This window comes from Bombus terrestris, chromosome 8 (genome assembly GCF_910591885.1).
Source record: "Bombus terrestris chromosome 8, iyBomTerr1.2, whole genome shotgun sequence".
NCBI classification, from domain to species: Eukaryota; Metazoa; Arthropoda; class Insecta; order Hymenoptera; family Apidae; genus Bombus; species Bombus terrestris.
The window spans coordinates 4683781-4711611 of NC_063276.1; the positions used below are offsets into that span (position 1 = coordinate 4683781).

General features: G+C 38.1%; 1 protein-coding gene across 4 annotated transcripts in view; it reads left to right on the forward strand.

Annotated features, from left to right (window-relative positions):
• LOC100648209 overlaps window positions 1–27831 on the forward strand; it is a 94551-nt gene that overhangs the window by 48421 nt on the left and 18299 nt on the right. For 3 of the 4 annotated variants that reach the window (XM_048408095.1, XM_048408094.1, XM_048408097.1), the window contains 2 exons: window positions 24352–25304; window positions 25464–26362. In XM_048408095.1, coding sequence (XP_048264052.1) covers window positions 24352–25304; window positions 25464–26362 — 1852 coding nt within the window. The remainder of the gene's footprint in view (window positions 1–24351; window positions 25305–25463; window positions 26363–27831) is intronic. The other variant, XM_048408096.1, reaches the window with a different exon arrangement.

Consider the following 27831-nt stretch of genomic DNA (forward strand, 5'->3'; position numbering starts at 1 on the left):
TCGTTTCATACTCGGACGAAAGCAGTGTTTATCCGCCCTGTTCCTGCAAACTGAAACAGTGTAAATTCGGCTTAACGTGAAACGTGTCCATTTCGTCTATCCCGAGGCAAATATACACCCTTAAGTGGATCCTGACTGATTCAGTTGGAATCCACACGTCTCGGCGAATCTTCTGACCTTTCTCTTTACACTTTATATTCATCCCGATAATAAAAGTTATTTGCCCGCGTTATATTAGGTTGTCCGAAAGGTTGCTTTCGTTTCATAACATTTTTTGTTTTATGTTATTTTATTGAATTACGTTTGATACATTTTATTCTATTGCTACAAAATGGATCATACATAAATCTATAAAATAATATAAAGTAAAAAATGTTACAAGAAGAGCGTCACCCATACGTCACCACGGAAGTATACCTGTCACATAGATAAGGGTGACGTGGCGACGAACCTGTTATTTCATTTATGAAACGAAAGAAACTTTTAGGACAATCTAATATGTTGTAATCTCTTCTTTCATGTAAGCTCTCATCGTCCTGCTATGTCTCCAATTTTCCTATCTTCTTATTTCTAACATCGCCACCCGATACTTTCGCCGGTATATCTATTTAACCATCGTACCATTCCACTGTAAGTATTCTTCTCTCTTTCTGTCAGCTAAAAGCTTGGTGAAGGCGCGCTTGGTCGACCCTGCATTGGCTCTCGTGATGCTTCCAGCTCGCTGGACCGCGTTAAAGGGAGCTTTTCACCGACCTGTTCATTCATACGCGAGGTAAATCCTGTTCCAGCTACGTTGGATGCATCGTTTCTATCTTTCACCATCTCTTTTCCTTGTGTTCACGAGTTGTCACATGCAGCTTGTCGTTCCGTTTGATCGAGACGAATCGATAGGTTAGACTCGTGCGATCAAATTCCCTGTTATCGTATCATGAATTTCTGTAATAGCGAGCAAAGGTTTGAAGTTGGAAGCGTAACGTCGCAGGACAGAGGAGAAGTTAATTGGATAATGCATTTTCTGTCAGTCATTTTTGTTACGTACGTAACAATATTTTTCTCCTGGTTATCAGGTTACTGTTTGCTATGCAACACCGTCCATAGTTCCACATATTGTGGCAGACTTTTTTAAACGCGATTTCAAATTATGTCAGAGAAATTTTGCATGACAAAGCAGTATTTGTACGTGGCTTCTTCGCGCGTTGATGTAATGTTTCGATATCGTAGCAACCTTCTAAAATGTGATTTCGAATGAAATCTTCAGAATTTTATATGCAAGAACGCTGTTTATATTATGATTGCTGGTTAACGCGACGAGTAACGCGGAAAAGACGTATTTTTGCGTGGCTTCAGTTACTATTGCATTATTACTACTTTATTATTATCCTAATTATATTAATTACATTTACTAGAATATTGCGTGGCTATTTAATTATAATGAATACATTAACTCATTTTTCGTAAATTCTTTATTTTCTTTATTCAATATAAAGTTCCTCGATATACTCTTTGTTATTATCCTAATTATATTAATTACATTTACTAGAATATTGCGTGGCTATTTAATTATAATGAATACATTAACTCATTTTTCATAAGTTTTTGATTTTCTTTATTCTATATGAGGTTCCTCGATATATAACTAAAACTTATTATTATGTTTCAAAGATCAGGTATTTAGGAGAAATAAAGTGACACAGATACGCGCCACTTGCCACAATATCTTTCAACTAATATGCTCGCGCAAATAAGAAGAAAATAACCACTAGATGCCGATACGCAATATTAAAAGCAATAAAAATTACGAGGGATTTATTAAAACACTGCCGTGTATATGAAGCCATAAAACGCATAAAAGCGTCGATAAATCGGCTGGTTGGCTCGTTGGCCGCGATAAAATGGCCTAAAAGAAATTTAAACACCCTTCACGGCTAGCCACACGTTCGTCTAAGTGAATAATACGACGCTGCCGGATAATTCAGTAAAATTTACGAGCCACCGTAAACTCGAACTCGTGGCCGATCAAGATACGCTGCGAGATCGAGCGGAATACGTGAAATTTCGCGAATTTGCATCTTGCGTGACACTCGTGCGAATTCCACCGCAATTTCCTTCCTTCCTTATGCAAATGAACTCTCATTCAAACCGTGCACCGTGTATCGCACTCTAAAATCACACCAACCATTAATTTTATAATTCAGCCTTTCATAAGTTATCTGTTTCATTTTAATTAAAAACGATCCGATTGCGTAAATCGTTAAGAGAACACGCGTTCCAGACGAAGATCTTATTACGTGTCGTGTTTTTCCTGTTTGCTCTGTCGATTAATAATCAGTAAAGTGTAAAGTAAAAAATTACTAACGACAGATTAGAATAAGTATCGTAATGTACGCGAGTAATAATTATATTTTGTTACTTAGTTATACAATAATTATATATGCAAGTATATATAGGTAATTTTATAATAAAAAAAACACGTGAATTTCATCAATTTATATCTTTTTTCCAAGAGCTAATTTTTTTATGCTTTCATTGATTTCCCGGCCAATTTAACAAACAATGGCTATTAATGGCCAACAAGATACCACTGCGAACGAGCAGAGTAACTGAGTGAAATACATAAAATAAATTGCAAAGGTTGCGCGGATGCTGATACAAACTAAAACAATTCCTATTGTTTTTCGAGAATATGCCACAAGCTGCAGGAATAACAATAGCCGATAAAGTTGCATAGACCGTTGGAATAAACGCGTCATGGTCCAGTAAGTTGGTAGATGGACGTTGCTTTGGTGCAATGGCACGTGGCCAGCAGGGTCGAAGTTGTAAATTCTTCTTCTTTTTTTTTTTCCACCGACCACGAACCTTTTCCACGATTTACGATCGCGCCACGCGATTCATTTCTTGGACGTGGCTTTAATTTCCTACGGATCTTCAACGAAGACAACGTCTGACAGTGTAGTGATACGACTACTTCAAAGTACTGGCGGTAAATCGTGAAGCAGATTTACGGTTCCTTTGTAGCTAAAAGCTTTCGAGCAACGTTTCACGAAAAGTCCTCGCTATTCACTTCGTGGGAATCGTAGTTAGCACCGTTTGGATAATTAGAACGTAACCATCGATGCGGATATTTAAAAAAATAAGGCAAATAAGCTGACGTGCTGGTCGCCATTCTGTGTTAAAATTTCCTTTTGTCTTCTCTAGTTAATATAACGCATATTTTTATTTAGACATATTACAACAGCTATAGTATAAGACACAATTTAATTAAGCTTAAAATATAATTATAAACGATGTCATATATTAATAGTTATGAATGTAACTATAAACATAATTTAATTTGATTAAATATAATTATAAGATACATACAGGACGAGTTAAAAGAATATGCGATATACCGAAGATCACAGTGGTTTGTATTTTATAATTAGCTAGTTTCCCATTTTTGTATAATGTAAATAAGAATTTAAATTCACAGAATAGATATGCCACACCTACACATGCCTCCTACGCTCGCTGTATTTTCAGAAAATATAATTAGTTGCCTTTATGGAATGATTAAAATTTTTGCCCAGTATACTACATTTGTTAAGAACATTAATAATTATCCGATACTATCCTTATACTTATACGAAATACTTGTAGCATCTGAAAGCGTTAAAAGGAAGCAAAACATCCCTAGACCAGTAAAAGCTTTCGTTCCCTAATCTTCTTAATGTATAACGCTTTTTTATCCGTAAAAGAAATATAGCGCTTCTATAGCTTCAAGAGAGTCTTGAGAGTCTCAAATATAGAGATATTTCCCTTAAATCCTCGGTGGACATTTTCCGTAGAAACAAACATTGTTAGCAAATTTTAGATTATCTTCGTTTTCCATCCAAGTTGTATATATTTATATATATATATAACAAGAAAAGTCACTTTTCTGCCTAGAGTAAGTAGGTGTTTTTCCAGAATTTCCCAAAGATGTTGCGTGTTCGAAGGGAATCAGCTTTTGCAAATCCTATATTTCGAATCTGACGTCGGTGGAGCTTATGGCGTGGCTCGTGAATAGCGAGAATGGCAGCTGGATACGGTCGACTTGGCACAATACCCTATTTCCTATCGAAATTCCTACATTTTCACAAAAATCACCGCTAAAGTCACATTTTAAGGAGCATCGACAATAAATGTTCCTTTTCACGCGAAAATTTGAAAGAATAGAAGCTGGGAATTCAAATATTAGATCAAGTTGAAGAGAAAATTCTTCTTCGTTCTTTACACACGATTCTAACTGTCGCGTCGATAATAATTATTCCAGGAAATTGGCTTTAGTCTCATTTCAAACGGAATACCTATGCCCATAACAGAACAGAACAGTCAAAGTGTGAAATCAATTTTTCTGCGTTTTATAACCCGTCAAATACCAAATCATTTTCGAGTGGCTTCCTTTCATTCAGGCTGCGTAAGCCATGGTTTATACAGGAAGATTATACATCGACCTATGATATTCCGAGACATTTCACAATCGAGTCTTGTTCTACAACGGTTCTAAATGGAAAGCCCACGCAATGTTTTATGTGTTAGCCCCTTTTTACCACAGCACGTCACACACGACTCGTCGAGCTGCAAGAACTATTGACCCCACGCAACAAGAAGCAGAGATGATTGATGAAATCGTACAAAACAAGTTTCAGCATTAAAATGTCAAACAGCCAAGCTAATCGCTTTACTTAATTCCGTAAGGAAGGGAAATGGTCCGCTCGTCCCTGTGCCATATCTACTCATAGACACATTCTACTTGCCAAATCTTGGAAAGAAAACGTCACGTTTTAACCATTCATCAGTATCTCCAGGAGAATCTCTAAATCTCCATGATCCAGCTCTTCTAACGTCGAGACCCTGATCAGAGTCTGTCCTCGACCGGTAGATGGTCCACGGTGAGTTCCACGGCCGTTCTATCTTCGTAAGAAAAGAAAAAAAGAAAGAGGGAGCGCAGGTCGATAGGATGACCTTACTTAAGCGCAGAGAAAGATCGTCGAGGCTGTATCATCCGCTCTTTCCTTCCCGTTGTTACGTAATCGGCCTCTAGGAGGCTCGGTTGAGACGCGACGATAGCTTCGACGGACGGCAATGATCGAGAAACGAGGTGGTGGGACGAGCCACGCGGCCGCTACGCGAACAGCGTGGTGGCACGTAGTCCACGAAGAAGAACACCACGAGTCTGCCTCCGATGCGACTGCTGGCCGGAAGTGGCCACTGTGGATCCGGTCACTCGACGTCGATGATACGTGTACTGTGTTTTCATCGGTATCAACCAGATAATCGACGATTTTCTTCAGACGTTGAGCGGTTAGTGAATCGTTTTCTTCGCGAGGACGACGTTTGGAATTGTTTGAAGCGAACATTGGAGTTTGACAGACGACGAAAAATTTCAGACAGCTGGAGGATTTTATTTCTCTTAAGATACCGAACAGTCGGTGAACGTTTTCCCTTTGTGAAGAGAACGTTTGAAATTGTTTGAGGTGGACGCTAGAATTTGATTATCGACGAGGAATTTCCGGCAGTTCGAGCATTTCCTTGCGTGAGAATCGTTTTCTGTAAGATATTGAACAGTTAGTGGACTCTTGGGAACAGTGTTCGAGTTTGTTCGAAGTGGATTTTTCAACCAAGTCAAACTTTGGATAATTTGAGAATCTTTCCTCTTAAAATACTGGACAGTAAGTGAATTCTTTTCGTTGCTAAAAGAGTGTTTGAGTTTGTTTGTACAGCCTGGCATCTGATAGAGGATTTTGAATGGTACAAGGATTCTCTTGATTCGGAATCTCATCCTTTAATATATTAGCAGTTACTGGATTCTTTCCTCAGAATTAATAAGAAGAGTGTTTCACTTTGTTCGATGTGAAGACTAGAATTTGGCGAAAGAGCAGTTTAAACAATTCACTGATTTTCTTGAATAAGTATCTGTTTGTTTAAGACATAGAATAGTTGAAAGATTCCCTAGGAGGAATGTAAACAATTAGAAGATTCCACAGGAAGAATATAAACAATTAGAGGATTCTGTAGAAGTCTGAGAATGTTTGACTTAGATTGAAGTGATCACTCGTGGATGTTCAATTTGGAGGTACACGTTTCTACCTTGGAAGAAAAAGGATGGAAATCTTCGAATACTGAAACGTTGCATGGAAAAGTTGTAAAACAAATCTTGAACAATTAGAAAATTCCCCGAAGAAGATTGTTTATGCTAATTAGAGGCAGATGCCGGCAGACCTTGAATCTCGAAGAACAAACGAGTATCGTGATTTAGGCAGAAGAATGAAAAATACACTGTGAAAATTGCGGAAGAACCTGACGAATTTGAAAAAACAGAGAAGAACATAGTCGTGGTTGTTTTAAGGTAGAAATAATCGAAAATTATTTATAATCTTTTAATTATATAATTTTTGGAGATAGTTGGATAGAGGATGGAAAATTCAGAAAACCAAATTAATTTCACTTTCAGTGAAATGCAATATAACGCATAATCAAGACATTCGCAATCTAAACGACGAGTTAGCTCGTCTTTTCAAGTCGACGGAAAAGGAACTGTCGAGAGAAGGCGAATCTTCCGTCGAATAGAATTGGGATAAAAATACATAAATATAGAAAGAAAAAAAATCTCAATGGAATGTTATGGAAATGTAGAAATAAAATGTGACTAATCTGATAAACCTTGAACTTTGTCCAGTAACGCTGGTCAGTTTTCTGTGATCGATGTCGATTCTCGTTTATCACGAAGTCACGGTGTCACAGCGTTTGATTTAAACAAACAAACATCGTGAACTTTGATGTCCGATCTGAATTTGTCTCTCTCTCTGTGTTTTCTTTTTTTTTTTTTTATTTTTTTGTCTTTGCCTGATTATAAAGTATGATTTAGAAATAACGAAAGACGAATATTGACTCGCGAGCTTTCCTCTTCTCCGAACTTCTTCGGCCAGGTAAACATCATAATTCCTAGAACACGGGTGAGCTGATATTTGGTTTGAATATTATCGAGTAGACGTCGATCAGAATTCCATAATTACGATAAATTTCACAGTCCATTGAAGCTCAGCGAGCAAAAAAGGAATTCTGTATCAAGAAAATTTAAATTTTCACCAGGTATATATCTTTCCTTCGATTTGAAATTTCAATTCACTCGTCGAGATTTCTTAAGGCCCGAAGCCACAAGCGCGTGTATTATTCTTTTCGTGTTTATTGTTCCTTTTGGAATTCTTGACGAGTCGAATGCACGATCGATGTTGGCAATAGAAACGTCAGCTTATTTCATAAGCGTGACGAATAATATTTACGATAATCCGAAACGTTGAACGTCAGTTCGAGACGTCAAACGTCATAACAATTTTATCTCGTCGAGTTATCGCGAATTCTGAAAAAAAAGAAAAGAATTTCTGAAAAAAGAAAAGAAAGAGCAAGAGGAAACGAAGAAAAAAGAAACGAAAGATAGAATCGCTTAAAATATTCGACTGGGTCGGACTGGACGTTAATTTTCGATGATTAAATAAACCCCGCATACGTCACTAAATTGATATCGAAATGTTGTCGGTTTGTTTAGTTTCCCCAGCTGTGTTTAACATATAACGCGAACGTTTACACATGTGTTGCGGATATTCGCAACGAACCGATGCAAATTTCACGTGTAATCGATGGCCGGTACGAATGCCAGAGAAAAACGAACATTGCCGTCTAATGGAACGAAAACGAGGTAATGCGATGGGCAATCGGTACGATACTAACCGACGTGTTCCTACGTGTGAGTAAATCGAAAAATGGGTATTTCCGCGATATGAAAATTTCGTCGCTGGCAGAGATGTCTTTTTTTATCGTTGTTTCTGAAATTGTCAATTAAGATCGTTGTTCACCGTTTACCGACGTTAGAGAGCTTCGAAGCCGTCGCCAACAATTTCTGCGACTCTTCGCGACAAATTTATACCTTTGGATTGTTATCATTGCACATTGACGTGCAAAATCAAAGGATCGCTAAATTTTCCATGAAGAATCGTCGGTTTTTAAATCGTTAGAATTTCGTGAGAAAAGATCACGGTGTATCTTGGATTATTATAGTCCGTCGGTGGCAAACTTTTCATTTAAATTCCAATAAAACGACGACAGAAAATCGTACGTCAAGTTGGACGAACTCGTTCTAAGGGGATGGCTTCGATTTTCGACTTCACGTTGATGAAGAATATTTTTCTGTGTCCACAGAGACGTTTCGATTTGTACAACTTTCGACAAGTATTTTCACTTTCCGATCGGCTACACGACGTAGAAAAGCATCATTGTGAAAAATGTACCCGAGGATCGTTGTACGATTTTCTTTATCACGAAATTGTGACAGTTTCAACGTGGATAATATTTCCTTGGGAATTCCGTGATTTTTTAACTTTGCCACGATGGATTTACTTATATAGTTCGTTTCTCGTTTAATTTTCACGTTTTTGTTTATTCGCGGAAAAATGGCTTGTAATTGACGTAATAATTCGAGGTTTTACGGAGTCAGAACGATTTTATATTCTCGTAATTTTAGAATTCTTTCTCCACCCAGTGCCGATTTACATCTGAATGTTTTGCGATCTCGGTGTCTCGTGATTTTAAAATATGAAATTTCATATTACGAAGATTCATAGCTTGCATATTACCTTAAAGAGTATTCAACGTTGTAGGAAGATGGTGACGCGAAATTTCCATTGCCGGAAGGTTGAACGGCCTGAAAGGACGGAAAACATCTTTGCATATAAATCGATGGTATACATACAAATAAGACGAGATAAATTAGCGTCACCAGCCGTGGATCCTTCAGACGCGCTCTCCGACTTTAATTAATACAGAAAACGAAAACGTGATCGCGAGATAATACGATATCTTCTCGAGGAATTCCTCTCGCGAACCCACCGCGTTGACCTAACCTTTCGATTAGACTGTGAGACAGAGTCGTCTGTTGCGACGAATGAACCGTGTTTTCACAGAAAAAGTCAACCGATATTTTAATTCGACGAGATTTAGATGCAACTCGAACGGACGAGCAATATTTTCTGCCGACAAAGCAACATTCGACTCTTTACGAGTCTTTGAACAACTTGCAGTCGCGATGAATCTCCTTTTCTTTGAACTTTATCGAAACTTCGCAACAATTTGTTTGGATTTTCGAAATATTTTGAAATGCAAAGATATCCTCCGTTTCAATCGTATCATCCGTTTTACATGTTTGCGAAGTATTTACGACAGACGTAAAAATAAATGAAACGAATCTGTTCTACATTTAAGCATTCGAATGTTATTCTAGGAAACGTTGGTTTAAGTATTGCGTTTTGTATGAAAGAAGATGTTCTTGCGAGCTGAAATTTCATGCATAATACATGGAAATGGTAAGTAGCGTGTGCATCGATATCAATCTAATCGGTTCACTGACTGAACGTTATTCAATGCGTTGCATACCGGGCACGATGCCGCTAGGGAAGACAAATGGTGTCACACGTACATACTTAATTGATACGCGTCGGTCTGCCTATGCTAGTTATCGCCATTCCGTGATTTATTACGGCACCAATAAATCGGAGCATAATGCGTGTGACAGTCGACGGGTTAGTGACCAACTAATCTCGAGTTCCAGAATCATACTATTCGAAAGTTCAAATGGTTTACTCTAGAATTCTGGAGTTCTGCAGTTTCTCGCAGCTTTTATAATTGTGCAGTTTAATATTTTTCGAGTCTCAGGATTTTTTAATCGCAGAGAATTCTCGGATTTTAGAATGTCCAATTCTAAAGTTGTAGACCGCTCGATTTTTAGAGTTTAGACGCTTTAGGGTCCTAGAGTTCCCGAGATATCGGGACTTGGTTGCTAGAGTTCTCAAAGTCCAGAGTTCTGATATTCCCAATCAACAATGTTTAGAGTTCTGATGTTGTAAAATTCAAGAATTGCAGATTTTTGAACTCTTCGCATTCCAAATTTAGAAGATTTCAATGTTCCAAAGTTTCGGCTCTTTACAGTACAGAACTTTGTTATTCGAGTTCTAAAGTGCTGGATTCCAGAATTCGAGAATGCAGGCCACTTTAGAATCGTGAAGCTCGAGTTCTAAATTTCCGAACTTCTTGATTTGATAGAACTTTCGAGTTCGGGAGATCAGAGCACTCTAGAGTGCCAAAGTTCGAGTTCCCGAGTTCCAAGGTAACTTATCGAGTTTGACCGTCCAGAGCACTCTGTGGTTCTAAAATTCGAGTTCTCGAGTTCCGAATATCAGATCTCTAAAATTTACGTGTTCGTACGTCCGTAAATTTCGAGATTTTTAGAATTCTGTATAACATTACCTACCTCAAGAATTCAAGATTTATGATTCTAAAGTTCCAAAGTGCATCAACACTCGTGTTTTCCAACTTGTCGTACTCTCGATCAATAGAATTTCGAGCACACGATTGTCGAAGAAACCAACGAACGACAAATTGACCGCGACGCGATTAATCACCAAAACTAATTAACATCGGCGCCTCTTCGATAGCAATCAGATCGATAATTCATTAGTGCAAGGTTGAGGAGAAATGGCGAATGCGTCGCGGCTCTATTATGCTTTTTTCACTTCGTGATATTAATCGTTGGAAACCGGATCAATTAACAGTGCTAATTAGCGTTCGCATCTATGCATCTCGCTTTCAAATTCAGATAGAAAACGATATAATACTTGGTTCTTTGTCAGACGAAGAAGATCGCTGACGGCAAAAATATCTCTTGCACAGAGAGAACTATATTTTGATGGAATTGTTCAACGATGAGTGCGAAGAGAATTGAAATGATCATGCTGGTGGAAAATTTCACTCGAATATTATACCGAATTTGATGATCGTTGCCGGAACGCTTCTCGTGAAATTGCGGCATAAGTTCATCTTATTTCTCTGTAGGTATACAGAAACTTTCACAATGCAGAGTATTTACATAAACGAAAGTGGAATTTAATAATTCTAGAACTCGGAAATTACGGCAGATATTGTACGTACGTCGTACACATCTCTAAAGGTGTTTCTCAAATCTGTTTTTACTTTCCTTTTAGCCATTATCAGCGATGAAATTGGTTGAATATTCCTCTATATTTCAGCAGAATTAAACTTTCCAATAGAGCTTATCATCTTTTGGATAATTTTGACGTATATTTTAACGTTAAACGTAACAAGAGTAAATCAATTGTATCGTAATATATACACAAAGAAAATTTCTTCTGCCTGTGAAACGAAGATTATTCTAATAGCTAATCCGAATAAATGAATATGAGAAAATAATGCAAAATTATTTTCACGAAACTCAAACGATAAACAGTGTAATACAGAAATAGAAGCTACTTATAGCGCTGAAATAGAACTCAGAAATTGTACGCCTTCGAGTGCGCACGGAATTTCATCCTTGTAGACAGTGGATATACTCTCGAGTGCGTTTGTATGTTGGCTCTAAATCTGGATCTCAAGTTGAGCGGTCGATAAGTGCGCGATGATTCGTCTTAATGCGTTTGATCGCTTGTATCGTAACACGGATAAGTGTTCGCTGAGATACAGGCCTGAAACAGATGCACAGAGTTTAATTTTGGAAACAGGAATAAGAAGTGCTAAAACCGGGAGAAAAATTACATTCGTCCATACTCTTTCTACCGATATCGATTCCCTTACTTTTCTTCATGCTGTCGTGTTTTCTCGTTTATTTTCTAACATTAAGAAATATCTTCGACCGGAACAAAATATAAGAAAGACGTTACTGGTGTACACGATCTCTCGCTTCGATCTTAAACATCTTCGAAACGTTACGAATTCCTTTCATAAAACGAGAGCGAGATCGGAATATTAAAATTACAGGATCATGCAGCAACATCAACGTAAGAATTGCCAAATCTTTATCGAAATTCTATGTCATTCCGTGGATTCCAGTTGGATTTTACATACATAAATTAGATTTTACAGACTGAGTTTCAGAAATATTCAGAAAGGACGCGTTCGAATAAATCTCTTTCTTTGCATTTACTCGTCTGTCTTATTACCGAGTACCTTTCGTCTGCTAAAATAAGATCGAAGCACAAAGCTTGAAGAATCGTGGCGAGGCTCAAATTTCAGCATAATTCACAGCTGCAAATCATGGCTTAACCGAATCGCATACAGTATCCCGTATAATCCAATAGAACAACGACAGAAACACTCCATAAACCGTGCAGACAACAAGTCCCAGTGGCCGTCATCCGAGGTCTGGCTTCAGCAATCGCAGGTCAAACTCGGTAAAGCTCGCTCGGATAAGAAACTCGTTAAGGATAAGAAATTCGTTTATTTAGAGAATAGTAGCGTTTCCACTACACAGACCATAGTAAAGAGTAATGTTTATTGCCAAGCAGAGAGAGTTACGGAAGTTGGTTGCAACTGAACGCTCGGAGGGATCCCGCCGTTTAGACGGTCTAAATAGCTGGAACAGCTGCACCACTTCCACCGAGTGGCCGTATATCAAGTTCTTAACAATAGGAGGACAGGAATTCTCTCGGTGCCAGGGATGTCGGATAATGGGTTGGCTGGCCGCGAACTTCCACGTGCGTGCTTTTCCAAGGCTGCCATTGGTAACACTGACTGATGGCAATTAGCTCTTTTACTATCGGAATGGGTTTTAATGCTTGGAGGGGCCGTGTGTTAAGTTTGATCAACTTGCTCTTACAATTTCTTCTCGCCTTCCTGTCCTTCATCTTGCTATTGGTTCACGTACTGTTTCACAGTGGATCATGAGGATATATGAAATCTTTGACGAACGTATCACGATGTGTTGTAACTCCGCGTTCTGAGATTTTGTTAGCACTCTCATGTTTATCGTAGCGATAAAGTTTGGAACTAGAGCGAGAATGAACGTCAAAGCTGCAAGATTGTTAACGTGTCATCAACTGTCGATGATCCGTTAACTGATAAGTCTCGATATTCAACGAGATTATCTTTAACAATGTACAGTATAGTAGTTAAGAAAAATATTAGCACAACGTTGTACCTATTAGAACATTTGTATAGTAATTGATCAGGCCCAGTGTTAAGTTTCATATTTTCTGGTAGTGCTTTTATCCAACTATGAAGGTTTGGTATCACGAAAATGAAATGTACAGAACCGGATGGAAAAACACTGTAAGTGGAAAATAAGGGTAGCACAAGGCGTCGTGTAGGTTTGCGGAGTAAATATCTTGTAGCTTCTATGTAGATTTTCAGATTTGTTTGAAATTCGAACAACATAATCATGACAGTCGTGTCTCATTACAAATCCAATGAAGTTTCAAGATGTTTTCTATAACACGTGCGACCTATACGCGAAAATTTTCTACCGTAACTGTTCAAACACATTGGTGAGTCATTGTATATCGACTTAACCGCAGCCTAAGATTTCCACATGGTCGAAGGAATATTATTAAATGAAAAACTTCTCGTTCAATTGTCTGACCCTTCACGGCGATAGACTTCGTGTCGTAAATGTTTAAACGCGCTTAAGTACACCAAGGCTAACGCCTTTAAGGCTTGACGGTATTATTATTCCCACGGGTATAAGTCAGAACTTTAAACGGTGCTGTATCTATCTAGTTGTCTGTTTAGTAAACCGTTTGGCAAGTGTAAACCCGGCTATCCACGGTTTCCTCTGGAATCAATTTTCCCGTCAGCGTTTTCAGACGTTACAAGCAACCGTTGGAATTTATGCGATGCCATAAAACGTGTGTCCCATAGGGGCCGCTCTTGCGTCAGTATCTGTCGCAATAATCTAGTAACGCGACGTTGATGGCGCGGCGTCTTACAGCGCGGTATTCGAACGAGGATTCGCGACAAAAATCAAAACTCGCGGGCTACGTTGGCAGACCACGTCCGCAGAACAGATTCGCACGTTCACGGACCATATTCGCACATTTTCACGTTCCACTGTACGGCATTTGAATGACGATTCGGGACAAAAGGGCACGTTTGCAATGTTCCAGGCCACGTTCGCAGTTATACGAGACACATATCGGGACATGCATCTCATATATGCGGAAGTAGCGTGTGTTCCGCTGCCTCGATATTGAAAAGGATTCTTAAGCTATTCATATATCTATATATGCGGTATATGGAATTATTCATATGTACATTTGTTTGTTTATTTATTTATAATTACTTAATATATCGTCGAATTATACATGTATAATTTTTAGACACTTTTGCCTCGTATTAACTCTATATATTTATATATTAACACTTTGACTGCCACACAGAAATCATGTGTTTCGCTGAGGACGCCAAGGGAATATTTTTATTACTCAAAGCATATAATGGCAAAATCTTTTACTACAATTATTATCACGATATAGGTAATTATTTTTCTGTAATACACGCGTTTAGAGATTACATTTCGTTTATTAACTTTTATCCAAGTTTAAAATCATAAGAAGCTTAAAATTTCTGTTGGATTGGCAACTAAGCGACTGCGGATTTTGTCAATACCACCTAATGACAAAATCCGCAATCGCTTAGTTGCCAACCCAATACTTCGTTTAGATTATGAACGTTATTAACACTTTGACTGTCACGCTAAAATCACATGTTTCGCTGAGGACGTCAGGAGAGTATTTTTATTATTCAAAGCATATAGTGGATAAATAATAATAAATTGATGATCTAAGATAACATTCTTCCCCAATGGACCGTTTATCTTATTGGTGGTCACGGGTGGCCACCGTGGCGTCTTGCTAACGGTTGATAGCGACATATTATAACGAGGCTTCGTTTATTTCAACAAACCATTCGCATTCGTTATTTCGTCGTAAGCAAAACGTGCAGAATATATTGTTGAAACGTGTAGAAGATATTAGTAAACAGTATTTGCTCATTGTATATATAATAGTAAGGTATGTTCACGTTTCTAACTTCGATTATATGATTATAAAGCAGCATTTACGATTATTTTCTAAGCTGTGTTTATAATAATATTCGTAGATTAGCCCTCAAAGATATGGATGCAAACACAGTACACCGTTAGATGCAAGATTTGTTCTCATTTTTCTTTTATTCATGTTCTAATAAAAATGTGTAATTGTTCAACGGGGCACTTTTTATTTCAAAGTATCTTCTATTTATCGGTTATATTCAAAATGTCCTAACTGTCAATTTTCATACAATTTCTATAATCGTAAAAAGTTCAAGCGCACGGGTCATCAATGATCACAGTGGCGTCACAGGAAAAACCGTAACTGGTTATATATGACCAACGTGGCAGTCAAAGCGTTAACTACGGTTATCATTGTTATCATTATCATCATTATTATTATTGTGATTATTATCGTTATCAGTTTTGTATAACCAAAGCTGACTTCAAAATATCGAGGTCTCAATTTGAAAATATTGCAGAGGACGTTTAGTGGCTCTGATAGAGAAATCTTTTCCGGGACAGGAGCACCAGAAGTTCTCCCTGTATGCGACAGCCGGCCGGAAGGAAACGAAAGGATTGGATGGAGGATTTAAAGAAAAACGGCCACGTTTGCAGGTTTTCACGTTCGTGTCGCGTTCACAAGAACGATACGCGACGAGACGACATCGTCTTTTTCTTCAAATTCTTTGTTCTCTTTGACAGATTCTTCTAAACCAATAGCGTTCCTCGAAATTGGTTTTCTTAGAGCGTAGGTGTGCACCGAAGTATTCGAATCAACAGTATTATTCGTCGCTAGATTTCCAAATTACATGCATGGTCAGAGCAATGGATTTTTTATTTTAATTTTGATAATTGACAAAAATATACAAGCGAATTTTGACGCTGAAAATTTATGTCGATTTTTCTTCAAGTGGAAACATGATTGTGTGTATGTCGTAGTTAATAATTATAACTATTAGTAGTAGCTAACTATAGTTAACAGTAACAGTAGCTAATTCTTGTATGCCAGAATGAATAATTATCGTATAACATGTGGCATAAGTGTTATCAAGATTTCGAGAATTTCAATCTTATCTCTATTTGATGCTGTTTCACTTTGTTAACATTTAACCTTTACCTTGGCAGTTACTCATTTAATTTAGCATAATTGCGATAATATGCATAATTTATCGTATTGTGTTTAAACACGTTGCAACACGTCAACTTTACCAACGTTTTTAAATCTTAACTGTTGCAGTTATTTCTCGTTCTCGTTGAATTTCAACGTTTTATTAATGTTTCAATATTCCAGTATCTTTAATATTTATTTAACCTTAATAACATCGAAATATTTAACGCTTATTTTGATAATAATTCTCAAGACCATTACATGCCGAAGACCATTAACGTTATCATTTTTGCTGGATCACCGGCCGCCTTCCATTATTTGGAGCGACACGACATTAATCAATCTACCAAGCATCAAGGTCACTAATGACGTAATATCGCCAAAATGTGTCCGATCGAGGATGAACGTTATTTGACATTCCCTGATGTCAACGTCGTCGAAAGACACGCTTTCCTTTGCCAATATTTCGCAAGCATTGTCGACGTCCCGTATAATAAAGTTACAGCTTCGAGGTTATCGTTTGTCGCGTTATTCGTACCATTTTAATTAGTTATAATATTTAACGACGCTTCTGCTAATTAATATTTAGCTGGAAAATACAATTTCTTAAATGGCAATGTTCCGTATTACGAATAATCTAATTTCTAATTTTTATTCGAATTTTCTATCTCAGTTGTGCCTACGAAATTCTGTTTTCTTTTCTTCGCAAAAAGATTATCGAAGTCCTACTTATTATCGCAGCAGGTCGCCTTTTTCAAAGGAAGAGGATTAAAATCGATTTGCTTTTTCGCTCGGAAGAATTACTTAAGTGTCACCTATAATCACGCAAAACGACTCACTCCTTTTTCGCAAGAAGATTACATTTAAATGCAATCTGTAATCACACGGAATAATTGTTTCTCTGATTTTTTCCCAAATCCACTTTTCTTCATCTTCCAAAGGAATCGTAGCTCTTCTCCGACGGAGAAAGAAATAATCACGTAAATCGCATAATTTTTCTTCTCCTCGCAAGAACAAGATTATTCGAATACATTTGTAATAACGCGATAGCGAAAACCACGGACGAGACGTTTTATCGCAAGAAGAACTCTATTTCTATGGACATAATGGATCACGTGCAGCCTTATATTGCATGATTCCTCGCATAGTTGGCGCACCAGGTCGTGCAGTTTCCGGCGGAAACACGCGCAATTAGCGCGACCCTCGGCTTTCTCCTCAAATTCGATATTTCATGTCACGATAGTACTTAAACTTGAGTCAGTGCTGGAAAAGAAACATCGAAGAAATGAATCGAGTAAATGCCTCATGGACGTTACACGTGTTCATTGGAGAAAAGATCGATCGTGACCGTGCTTATGAATACTGAAATTTCCATACGTTCGTGGGCGTTCTCGAGCCGAAGTGCGAATAAGAAAAGAAAATATCGTCTGAATTCTTGGAACGTTTTAGGAAAATTGTCCCTTAGGCTCGAACAATTTGTATAAATAAAGCGATCAGCTTGGACTTGGTAAACATGACTGGTCGATCAGAATCAAGCGGAATTTTCTATTCCCCATTATCTTTATGTAGCAGCTCGTGAAAGTGTTTGAGCGATAGTAATTGAGCAGTCAGAAGTTATTGGGTTGGCAACTAAGTGATTGAGGATTTTATCCATACCACCTAACGACAAAATCCGCAATTACTTAGTTGCCAAACCAATAGAATTTTTATGTACGACGTGTCGTAGGAAACTTTTGAAATTTCATTAGCGTCATAATCGATAGACCGCGAATTTTTATGCAAATTCGTATCTTGGAGGATATGAAAAGGTGGTGTCTCGGTGGGAAATTATTTTACCTAGCTATAGCTAGTTTCACCTGGTAAGTATTATAGGAAACACTGTACATTGGATATTCTATGTATTTTTTCATATTGCGTACAAAATTCCTATAAGCATTTCCTTTATAATATAAATCGTTTACCTAACTTCCATTTTTATTAATTGCATTTATGAAAATAAATTTATGAATTTGCGTAACCATCCACGGTCCATTTTGTTATTTATATTTTATTACCACATTTTACTATCTGTAGATATAACACGAAACGTAGGATTGAAGGATTAAATAATAAATTAAATAGCAAACGAAATAGATGTTCTTCTACGCTAAGATCATCGAAGTGACTAGTTTAGAACGACCCGAACATCTTGCAATTGGTATTCCTTGCGAGTGATCCAGCTTTCTGATCACGGCGTCACCACCCACGAGCACGTCGATTAATTAAACGGTGATATTTCCAGACGGCTGACAAGGCCTTGGCGAACATTCTTTTTAATCAAAATTGCGACATGTTTACGCGTAATCCCACGCATGCAACGATATCGCCTTGTTTGTCTCGTTTGTCTGTACGCGTCCACATGAGGCAGGAGGTCAAATTCAAACGTCAAACGTTAAGGCTCGTTTAAACGCGTGCAACCGTTTAGTCGAGTGGCGAGTAATTTGCTAACTTGTTGTGTGTGGGCGCTGAAATTTAGTCGAGTAGATCGATAAAACGATTTAATCGAGTAGATCCATTTGATTAGATTTGCCTGGTTGTATACGGTGCTTCCATCATACTCGCTACTAACCAACTAAACTTGTTACTAAACTCTACTAATTCCAGTTACTTTCTACGTACTAAACTCCAATACCTAACTAAACTTCAATAGTAGTTGCCTTATAATTGTAATTGGCTCGGATCATTGGATGGTGGTTGCGCGTCTGAACAAGATCGCTTAAAGACGATCGATTTAGAAATTTGCCGTGAACGTGAAAAATGAATCGATTTGTTTGTAGTAAAACAGTTTAATCGGAATTTGTCTACCTCAGCAGGCTTCTTCTTTGACCTTACTATTAACCAACTAAACTGTGTACTAATTCACTTTCTATGTACTTGAACTGTTTAGTTAGCAACAGCAATTGGCTACTCGTCGCTCGGCTAAATTATTCGACGCGTTTGAACGGATCTGCACTGTTGACGTCGATGTTAATTATTATTCCATCGTTAGAAATTATCTCGGTGACGCGGCAGAAGCTTCTGGCAGGCGTGAACGAGGTCAGAAAAGCGACGTCACTTTACGGCATGCTTCGCCTCGCCATAGTGGAAACTTTTTGAATTATGTGTTGCGTGAAATAAACACTGACAACTCGCAATTAGAATTTTATTTATAGCCGTACGTACGAAGTAGTATGCTGATACGCGGTAATAGAAATTTATTGCTATGGGAAATGTCATGAAGCCCGACGTTTACAAAGGTTAGCAGAGTGAAAATGATAAGATACGCAAGCTGTAGTCATCACGTTCTTCCCTTACAGTCTTCACCTTCCATATTTCCTATGTAATTTCAATCTCTACGTCATTTATTTTTAACGATCCTCTTTAACGATTTTCTATTTTATCCGCCACACTACTCGATACTTATGTCACCTTCGTTTCGAATACTACGAGCTTGTTAAGATCATGTCGGCCAGATACTCGGAGCCGATCGGATCGTATTTCGCGGCGGATATCGTAAGCACAGGCATCGAAATCACCGTCGAATTTCCTAAGGGGCTTCGTAAATTATCGTTATATATACAGTACTTACACGGAACCAATTCCCCAAAGGGAATTGCCCGCCGCAAGACGTTTGCGCGCCTGTTTCGAGGTCTTCGCTAGCAGCATGTTTCACTCGCCTCCTTGACAAACGCTGCAAATGGCAAATGATTTACAACAGGAACGTTAATCGATTGGATCAATCCATGAGCGATGTACAAAGAAACTTGTTAGCGTTAATTAGTCGAACTAATGAGTTACTATCCGAACGCGTCCAGTTTATTCGTTGCTTTTTGTGTAAACGACTTTATTGCTTTGGTAAAAAGCTATGTATCTTCTCGTGAATTTTACATGGACGTGTTTTAGATGTGGCTGTTTTTGGATTGATATTAAATAGCTGTAGTCGTAGTTACAAATGAAATAAAATGGCTGTATAATTCTTCCATATCTACGTACGATAAAAATTATAATAAAAGATACGAGCAAAAGGAAGAGGCCAACAATTATTAGGTCGTCCGAAAAGTGTCTTTCTTTTACAGACAGTCTTTTACAACGACGCGTCCTTATACAAACATGAAACCTAATCTGTCAGACGTTGTGATCTTTATTTAAATTAATTAATTAATTTAAATGGATTACACGCAATTCGATAAAATGATATAAAAAGGAAACACAAACAGTTTCTTCTGAATAATCTTTTATTTTCGGCTTTGAACGATGGAATAGAAACAGTTTTATATATAGATATACATATAGTTTGAAGAGGATTTCCTTAAGAAAAAGTACCTCCTGTTTCTTATTTCTTCGAGCGAACAGCGATGCGCAATGATATTCATGCACTATTTCTTGCATAATTTCTTATTCTTGAATTTGAAAGATGGAATTGCAATAAACGGATTAGCGTTCGGTATAATTTTACATACTTTGTTAACTTCCTCAACGAGTATTTCGTCAATGTCAACGAAAAATGTTATGCTTTAAAGGTGTACGATACGAAACTTGCAACTATCGTCCATTGGATGTGTCAAAAATTCCCTTGCGAAGCTGGTTAGCAACTAAGTGATTGCGGATTTTGTCATTAGGTGGTAATGGCAAAACCCGCAATCTCTTAGTTGCCAACCCAATATATGTTCATAGAATATGTATAGGGTTGTCCGGAAAGTGTCTTTCTTTTACAGACACGTCTTTTACAACGACGTATCTTTATACGAACATGAGACCTAATCTGTCAGACGTTGTGATGTTTATCTTGATAGAAGAAAATGGATCATACGTATATAACGATAAAATAATATAAAATGGAAGATATTGTGCATCCATTATTTGCTTATAAAACGAAAGAAACTTTTCGGACGACCTAATACAATGAAAAATGACAAAAAGAATCCGGCAGCGTCACGAAACTGTTCATCGGTACTATACGTCATTGCGAAAAATTTGCCAAGAGAAAGACGCGTCGGTTGCAAGAACAAAGGAGCGTAAACGTCTGGTCGAGCTTGTACTTACGTACGACGAGCACGTAACGGACACGGAATGTGCATCACGACTTCTTTGCACCTGTCTGATTTATGAATACCATTCGCGTGTACGCGGATCTAACGTTTGTCCAACGAAGAAAAGGCCTCGTTACAGCAATTAAAAGCGAATGAAAAAAGAAATGTGAAACAGTAAGAAGGAAGATCGTCGTGTATTCTCGTGTCGATCGTCGATAATTTGTCGGCAAATTAACGTCTCGATTTCTCCCTCGTATTGACCGCGTTTCCTGCTTAGGCAACGTGATGATGATTTGATCGCGACAGTGTATTATTCACCTTAGCAAGCTATATGTCGCAACTGTGCAAAAACCGTGAAACGACTGGCGCATTCCATGTTACGAGGGAATGCTGTTACGCGAGACATACGTGCGTCGCGTAACCGATCGAATCTTTTTCGTTTCTGATCTCGTTCGCTGTGTTTCAGTTTGGCCGAATGAATCTTTGTAAAAGTAAAGAACGAAATTTTAGTTGTTGATTCAATCTCTCGTTATCGAATTCCAATTTCTCGTTCGTTTATTTGTTATCCAATTTCACTTGTTTCGTCGGTTATTCCATTTCAATTTTCAAGTTTGTTCTCGAATCTTCGTAAAAATCATCGCAGCATTTCTTAAGCTTCTCGCGAAATACATATTTTGTACTCTACTAAACATTATTATTATACAGAACAGTGTATTATTTGTATCATAACATTCAGTATTACGTTACAGTGCTATACATTTTACAATGTAGTTGTTTATTAACGTGGTCAAATGAGAAGAAAAAGCACTTTACGTAAGCCGACAACAATGTGTTAATATTATACCGTGATATTATACAGAAGAAAATCAATTTAATATAATAAGCGTCTTTCAAAATCTATTCAACATACAATATATAAAATATTACTAAATATTAATCTCCCTAACATCTTCCTTCCATTCGCTTCATACACCCATCATCCGCGATTGCACATCAGCAAAATGAATCCGATTTCATGGTACTGCGCTAGAAAAGTCAAGCTACGAGTCCAAGACCAACGAAACCGAGTCCTGCATTCGAGATTACGTACATTTGGCGAAAGCCTGAAATTTGAATTATCCAAATCGTGGAAATACAGCTTCTTAAAGCATTGGACGCGTTAGTGGCGATTGAGACGTCAATTGGCTATGGAGAAGTGGCCGTAACTAATTGTCAGCGAGTTCAAAGCTGTTCTAATTCAACTAGATACGCGGCGTGATGAACGAGCGAGCTGATATATAACTGTGCGATCCTCCGCGAATGCAGATCTCGTTGTCAGTCGTATTCATTGGCCTAGTTCGAACCGAACAATTGATTCGCCTTGCGGACGTTATTTCCAAGTCAGATCGAGCTTTTGTACGTGTAGGATGGAAAAAGCGGGATTTTTCTGATTCAACGTCTTTTAAAGCAATCGCTCAACACTTTGCTGTTTAAAATTGAGAGGAAAGCGGACCGCTGTTTAGTTCCTTAGTAGGAGAGTAGCTTGTTGGTTGATGTGTTCAAAAATGTACGAAATACTCGTTCAAGCTAGCAATTGTGAAAGGAGAAAGTATTGTCACAAAAGAATGTCCAAAAATTTCTTGGATGCTGATACAATCAAAATTCGGGATGTCAACAAATTCAAAGTAAATTGAGAAACAGGTGCCATAGCTATTGGAACGTTGCAAGTCTTTGAAGAACTACATTAATTTGCGTCAGGCAAAGGGAACGTCTTTTGCTCTCGAAGCTAGTCGTACGTCGAGCTTCAAACAATTCCGTCGCCAATAGCATAGAGCGTCATTTAAATTTCATATTTTCGTCATTTTAACCGGCACGATCTCAATTGCAAATCGCCGACCCTCTAAGGAACATACGCCGGGGCGACACAAATCTCCTCGTTGCGGATTTAATGAGCTTCACACTCCCCGGAGACTGACACTTCTTTGGATTGTTAGAGAAACCAATGGCATGGTCGTTGGTTTTCGAATATACGGCGCAATTCTATCAGAAACTTGATATTTTTGTTATATTTTCACGGTTTCGATAGAAGAGCGTTGCTCTTTTTAGAATTTTGTTTTCTTTCTATGTTCGGTCGCTTGGAAACGCTATGTTGTGAAATGGTTTTCAAAGAAACGCTGTACAGAGAACTCGCGGAACTTTGCTTCCATATATTCTCTATATACATCTTTCTATTTCATACAAAATAATCAAATTCGATGGTTTTCATCGAATGATCATTCCTTCACTCGCCTCTTTGTGATTCTTTATAAAATAACCAACTCATTACACAAAAAGAAAATAGAAAAACCAGAAGAGAAAAAAGATAAGAATGCTATTTGTTTGAGTTAGGAAAGCAATTCGGTGATTTTATAACAGAGTAGATAATATAATATATGGCACAAATAATCTAATGTAAATAGACAATAAACAAAAATCACTGTTATGGTTTGTAAACAGTGAAAGAGAAAGGAAAAAGGAAATGGTCGGTAAAAATTTACTGCGAGAGCATTTCCATCAGTTCGTCAGTAGGGTGGCGTTGAGAAACGAGGCGAGGCCGGGCTCGAAGCGGCGATTAAATGTCAAACGCAGATCGGATTGTTGTTTCGGTGGACTTTGGAGCGAATGCTCGAAAAAGTTGGCCAGGCTGGTTTTCGAGGAAAATTCAATTCAACCTAGTACCCATCGTTGACAGTCTCGTCACCGGTTCAAAACGCGATCTGCTTCTCTCGATCGTATAAAACGAGAGATCTCGAACCGATTGAAATCGTCGAACCCACGCGTGTCGTTTATATGCATTTGCCATTGATCGTTCAATGTTATTTGCTCGAATATATACACATCGCTTCATAAGTATTAGAAATATACATAGGCTCGCGAAAATATCGAAAGAATAATCGTACACAGTTCTTACGAATATATTATATGCGTTAGATGAAATATTTTGCAATTTCATTAATACTCCAATGACTGTCATAATCATGTTCGTAAGATTTGACACAAATTCGAGTACGTAGAAGAAATTGCAAGATATTTGACGGAAGTTTATACGTATTTCGCGTTGTAAGATCATTTAAACGATCAGTTATTCATTATGTTAATGAGACTTAGTATTCAACGAGACCATCTTTAACCGAAAGGTACAAAAGATTAAAATTATTTCAACGAATAGAAGGAAACTACCAAAAGAATAGAAAAATGGAACGTAATTCGATCCATCGAAATCCATCTCATTCGTCAAAAAAATATAATCGCCAACAAAAACGAGCTTCAAAGTGATTTTCGTTTTTCAGACACAGCGCGATCGACGAAGAGTCCCCAAGTTCGATCACCAAGTCGTTGACAGTGGCCACGCCGTCTCCAAGGGACGCCTCACTTGACGATCCTCTGGGTACTTCCACAAACATCAAACAAATTTTCCCATTACACTCCAGCGCTTCGAGCGACCAATATTCTTCGATCCGAAGATTCGAAAGAAAAGCCAACGACCCCATTAGGCTCCAATACCCACAGATAAAACGAGACTCTCAATCTCCAAACATTGTCAAGAAATCCTCTTGTTCCCCGGAACAGACTACTCTACCAATCGATAACTTAGGTCTACTAAAAAAATCGCCACATCTGGACAAATTGAATGACCTGGACAGACAACTACCAGAAGGATTCGTAGATTTGGAAAGCAAAGTGACCATCAAGTTACCTCCCGAAGAAGCTACATTAGGGTCTATAGATCGCGAAGATTCCTTCAGAATCCCGTCAAGCCCCGAAGATACTTCTGATCAAGAAATCGTTGAGGTTAGAAAGGACAGTGCTCTGTTCTTGGAGGAACCTGAAGGTCTGCCCACTCTTCGTGAGATCCTTAAGTCTAGGAGTCCAAAGATCGTCAGACCTAGAAGAGAGAGTAGCGGGTACGGAAGTAATTTGGGAACTTTTGACGAGGATAGAAGAAACTCGTCGTCCGCGGATGTTTTGCAAGATTTGTCGTCGTTTTTGAAAGAGAGACGAAGGTCTTCTACCGGTCCTAAACGGTTGAACTCGAGGGTGATTTTGGGCAGAGCCGAGGAGAGTTTGGCTAAAGACGGTGAAGTTGGAAGGATGCCTACGACCGAAGTTCACAGGAAGCTATCTGGGGCTGGACTCGAGATGCCGAATATTGAGGAGGTTAGGGAAGTTCTTAGAGACGAGGTCCCTTCCAGACAGGAAAGCTTGGATAATCTTTGTAATCTTGTGAAGAGAGTTAGCTCGGGTAAGTTGGGGTGCATAACGATTGGTTGGCTTATAGAATTTTTGTCTTTTTATATTTTTATAGTTCTTCGCGATAACTTATCAAGTTTTAATATTTTACAACTTATGTTTATATCGTACAAAAATAAGTTGTATCTGAAGCTTCTTTTCTGTTCATCAGAAGACTTCTCCATGCGCTGTCGCCTTCTCGGAGATTCTGCGGACCAACGTATCTACCCAAAAGACACTTCAGGCATATCAACCATCAAACACCAAGACTCGTCAGCCCTCTTCGATTCTTCTCTCAGTGATTCGATCAACCGTCTGTCGATATCTCCAACCTCGAAGAGTCCGACTCAACCAGTCGCACGTTCCACAACGCCAACGTTTCTCAGTTCCAGTCCACGAGACATCAACAGGCTCGCCAATAAATCTGACGAGTCTTTTGATCGATCAAAAGACACGAACGCTGAAAGACACAAAATTGTCGCGTCCAGAGTCAACGAAGAATCTCAAAATAAGCTCGTCGCTCTTCAAACCAGAGAGGGAACGGTACAACAATCTGTGCAAAACGATGACCAATTTAATGTTCTTCCACGATCGATCAAGATGTATCAGTTGTTATCCACTCAATCTGAAGATAGATCCGATGGCGAGTTGCATTTGGACAGAAGGATATCCTTTCAAATTTCAAAGCAGGAAGATGTGGCTGCAACAATGATGTCATCGGCGGTATCAATGAACGCATCTCTGAACAAGTCTTCGAGCGTCTTCACGTTGAAAAGCAGCGTTTCTGGAGATAATCAGACATTGACGTCCGGCGAAGCTGTTGACAGCTGCAACGTGAGGAAGGCAGTTTCACCTGGAGAAATTGGGACGAGTCAAAGGTTCCTTGGGGATAGTGGAAACGTATCTGCGAGACCTATTTATCCGTACTGTCCTTACTCGCCCTATGGGAGTCCTCAGGGAAGTCCCAGGAATAGGAGGAGACCTTTGAGAGAGAGTAGGAGAGTTTCTATCGATAACAGGCAGGGAGCTCTTCAGCTGAATCAGTATAAATTGTTGGATAATATTGGCCAGGTAAGTTTCTATCCGTTATGCGACTGTTTCTATGATTTGTAAGATTTGCAATGTCCACTGCACCTCAAAGCTTTATGATATAGTTCATTTTTATTAATCTGAAAGTCAACTCTAAATTAATTCATGTAACCAATTCACAAACACAGATTTAGGTTGTCAGCAAATAAATTACAAACGTAACATAGAAGTATCCGCGTGATTGGTAATTAATTAAAATATTTTCAAAAAATCCACCAATTTAATTCTCTAATTTTCCAAGTTCACCGGTTTAAAAAAACACCAATGTGTTTCGCTTTTATTAACTTTGAGGGTAAATGGGAATTCATGTATGTAATACCAATTCATATTTGTGTGAATATAATTAAGAAACTAGAACGTCATGGAAAATTTGTTTTACCTATAGAAACACTACTCTTTGGCTACCTTTTTATACATTTTTTTAATATAATGTGCATTTTGCGCAATCTAGCATTTTGAAATTTTTAATTTAACCTCCCTTATACATATCTCATTAGTAGAACAACCAGACGAATACCCCTTCCTTAATATTCACCAAAGGAAATTCTACTTTTTGCCCTTATCTACCCACGTAAAGTACCTGTAATAGAACGAAACTGAATATGTAAATGAGAGGCAACCATAAATGAAATATTCTTCAACGGGATCGGTCATAATTTTTGTTCTTCCCTGGCAAAACGTGTTCCGTTTCCCACGGGAGTTTAGTCCGGTGAAACTCATTAATCGCGAGAAATTTTGACGCCAGTTTCGATGCACGGCGATTCGCTTTAATCGCGTTTAATTGAACAGTATCAGGAACTGCGCCGCGGGCGCGTGGAAAATCACGCGTTAGCGTATTATTTGCCATCGAAACCGATTAAATATTCTGATCGATCATACGAGATTACTTTGCAGCCTGATTTATTATTTTCAATAACGTCGCGCTGTGTCGTTACGATTATTATTCGATATTATTCTACATTAATTAAAAATGAATTATGACATTTGTTACATTTATTTCACGCGAAATCATTTGAAAAGATGATTGCCGAACGTGAAAAATGTAATTATCAAATGATTTTTAGTTGATGATAGACGTTGAAGAAACATGGTAAAGGCAGAGAGTACTGTGGTTTCATTTGTTTTCTGCTTCTTTTACTTTCTTTTTCTTTTTCCTTTTCTTCACTTCGAAGTGGTGTCGCGACATCGTATAAATTGCTCCAATTCCCTAAATTACCATTCATTCTCCTTTCCATTACACTTGCGTCGTGATAAAATTCTTTCTCTGCATAAGAAACAGCTGATGAATATATTGCTACAGAGCTTAGATTTTTTTGCTTGAACTTGCCATTACGTCGATAGAAATTGCTTCAGTTATTCGATTATTTTAGTTCTGGTAAGAATGTTGCATTAGAATGTTACACGCAGATTTTTCGGACATTATATCTTTCTAACGTTAAAAAATACCTTCA